At 38.3% G+C, this 3,010-nt stretch overlaps 1 protein-coding gene across 2 annotated transcripts; it reads right to left on the bottom strand.

Moving 5' to 3' along the window:
- Positions 1-433: 433 nt before the first annotated feature.
- On the bottom strand, positions 434-2,704 carry LOC113324397 (putative F-box protein At5g62660). 2 transcript variants are annotated; one of them, XM_026572721.1, is made up of 2 exons: positions 2,575-2,704; positions 434-2,235 (listed from the first exon to the last, which is right to left on the bottom strand). In XM_026572721.1, the coding sequence occupies exon 2, from the start codon at positions 2,204-2,206 to the stop codon at positions 704-706; it is 1,503 nt and encodes a 500-aa protein (XP_026428506.1). In that variant the 5' UTR covers positions 2,207-2,235; positions 2,575-2,704; the 3' UTR covers positions 434-703. The 2 variants fall into 2 exon arrangements, with proteins under 2 accessions (XP_026428506.1, XP_026428503.1); XM_026572718.1 differs by having other exon boundaries at positions 434-2,271; positions 2,575-2,672.
- Between the last annotated feature and the right edge of the window lie 306 nt (positions 2,705-3,010).

Genomic DNA, 3,010 nt, shown 5'->3' with positions numbered 1-3,010 from the left:
TTTAATCTCTTGGATTAGGAATCTAGTTCAGGGGACGCTACAGATATGTCTTCAAATGAAGATCTTGATAAGTCAGTCTCATTGACTGCATGACAATTTAGGGATCTTATTTTGAACAGACTTAAACGGTTCACTAGAGTGTTGACGGTGGTTTTTAGTCTAGGGATAAAATCGTAAAAGTCCCTACTCTTGGCATGACGTCACCCCATAAAGAGATAGAACCATAGGGAACAGCCCATTAATCTATATTGGGCCATCTCACTTTCTGTTAGACCACAGTCAGGTCGTGAGCAGCGCTTACACCAATAGCAGCTTATGCAAAACTCAGCGTAAAACACGAGACTGAGCAAAGCTCTTCCTAACAAGAAGACAGACTACACACCCGCAGCCCGTCACAAATAAGGAAATCCAAAGAGATACCACTGAAGCCCAATTGAAACATGGCAATCTCATTAAGTATTGCAGTCAGAATTAAAATGATGAATCTGAACAATGAACACAGATTTTATAGGAAATATCGTACAACTATTAATATGAAAAGCCTAAAGGAAAAGATAACATAATACATTTATGAACGTTTTATACAAGAAATTCAACGGATTGATTTGCCGTTTCCTGAAAATGAAAGAGTGATAACTGATAAGTCCACAAAGTTGGGCACTCACATGGCATGAGGAATATGTAGAGAAACTTTGCACAAGCTTCAGGTAACATTTGTCTTGTTGAGAGACTGAACATGAAAGAGGCTTTCGGTAAAAGTGGTAATTAGAGACCTCTGGGAGTAACGGGTAAACGAGGAGACTCCATCCATTTCAATCTTCTTACAAGTCTTTTTCTTGCGATCATAAGAATACAAAGAGGTGAAGCTCACGGATTTTTTGCATCCCCGGCATTCAAATACTATCTTGTCATTACTTCCAGCAACTCCAAAACCACCAACCCGTTTATCACAATAAAAGGGTACTGTAATAGTCTCCGTGCTCCAATTACTTTTATTTCCTCGACAATTTTCCAGTTTTTTGCCTGCTCCGTCATCTAGCATCCATAACTTAACAACATAAGGCTCCACCCGGTATAATAGAGCCACATGTCCACCCAATACTAACATATCAATTGGCAGCCTATATTCTTCGTCACGAGGCTCGTCGAGGATGAAACTAGGAATTGGGATAAGTCGATATTTCTCAGTTCCAACATCAAATGCAACTATGACATCGGGATCATCACGATTAGTGGTCCCCCATCGGTCCCAATAATACTCTTTGTTACTCCAATATATGGTACCATCCGCATACACCTGCCGCCAAGTAATATAAGCCGGAGGGAGCACATCTTTAATTTTTATTTGGTTGTTTTCGTTAGGAACCGCATTGATCTTACGCCATTTTGTGTCATGACCCACTGTGAATGCCTCCCAACTTTCATAGTCAGGACGATCCAAGGAATTATGACGACGTTCATCGCGCTTAGCAATTAGTCTCCAAAAGCAGAATACTTTATGTTCTTTCTTCTCTGGATCGAACCCAAATCGATAAATTGGAGTAGACTGACTTGTTATCTTCATCATGCTTTTATCTGGCATTACCATAAGCTTGTGATTTTCTTCTGCGAGTAACGTTGATATGACCCACGGTGTTGCTTCTCGTGTACTTGCATTGTATACCTTAATAGCGTGTGTCTTCTGATCTACAAAACAAACCAAACCATTTACCGGTTCCAAGATTTCACTATAAGGGAACCATTTATCCTCGGTTATCCTAACCTTACAAACAAAGGCTTCCACTTGTTCTTCCTCACCACCAGTACTCCCTTTAACTATCTCTGCACATGAAATGGTTTGTTGTAATGTTTTGCTTTGTTCAAAGCCAGAAATTAGGCTAGCGTGGGGGACGCCCTTTTCTGGCAATGGGTCGATGTAGAGAAGATTAGGACGTGATTTTGATCGGATGAAATGTAAATCAATGAATTTTCGATCTTGTTTAATCAAATACAACCAATCTTTGCATACCGACTTAAACTGCATGAGTGCCTTCACCGGAAGTCTGCTTAAGATGTCTATCACTATTTCGTTGGGTAAATGAGTCTCAAGAGAATTGTTAGCACCATGACGGTTGGTGTTGGTGTTGATAAGTACCTCTGTGATTTTGTTCCTTGATTTACCGTAGTAAAAGTGCGGGGATACATCACAACTTGCTAAAACCTCCATTAGCAGATTCTGATAATTATCAAGGCTGCCTGCGAAACAAGACTAAATTAAGAATCACAATCCTCCTACAACAACATAAACACAAATTATGTTAAGAAAACAACGCTAATTTGGATAAATCAAACTAAATAAAGAATCAGAATTTAAGCACACAATAAATCCTGTATCTAAGATGATTAGAAAACATAAACAACCGAAAAATCAACCTAAGTTAAAGAGATATTGGGAATAAATTGAAGAAATCCTCTAATAACGAATTTCACAATCCAATTAGGGATAATGAAATTGAAAGAATAAAAATTAACCTAATTTTTATAACTAACGAAATCCAAAGAAATATTATACGAGGATCAGGATTAAAATCTTACCTGATCAGCCAATTAACAGAAGCGCTGTAAATTTATCAACTTTGGTTGAGCAGAGAAGAAAAGGGGAAAAAGATATTGAACCCGGAGTGGATTCTGTCCTATTTATACTAAACCGGTCGGTACATTGTTTGGAAACCGAAGTTGATGGGAAACCCCTTGCTTTTCTATTAAAACGGGCCAGGTTTCACGTGGATGCATCGTAGGATCGAATTATCCGAGTCATGTTCGGTTTTTAACAATTCTATCAGTGACGTAACTAGCCGGGGCCAAAAATATTTCTTTCACGCACCCCAATTGCAATACCATAGATGATATAAAATTATATGAAGTGAGAAAGATGTTTATCATTTCTGGCATATTAAGGTTTAGCTCAGTACAAATATCTTAGAATTGGGCCGACAAACAATATACTATCTTACGATTTTCACATAAAAAC

Source organism: Papaver somniferum, chromosome 1 (genome assembly GCF_003573695.1).
Source record: "Papaver somniferum cultivar HN1 chromosome 1, ASM357369v1, whole genome shotgun sequence".
Lineage (NCBI taxonomy): Eukaryota > Viridiplantae > Streptophyta > Magnoliopsida > Ranunculales > Papaveraceae > Papaver > Papaver somniferum.
This window is presented reverse-complemented; position numbering and strand designations above follow the sequence as displayed.

Bases quoted from the DNA above. Each gene is read 5' to 3' on its own strand.
- LOC113324397 (XM_026572721.1), bottom strand. From the start codon at position 2,206: ATGGAGGTTTTAGCAAGTTGTGATGTATCCCCGCACTTTTACTACGGT.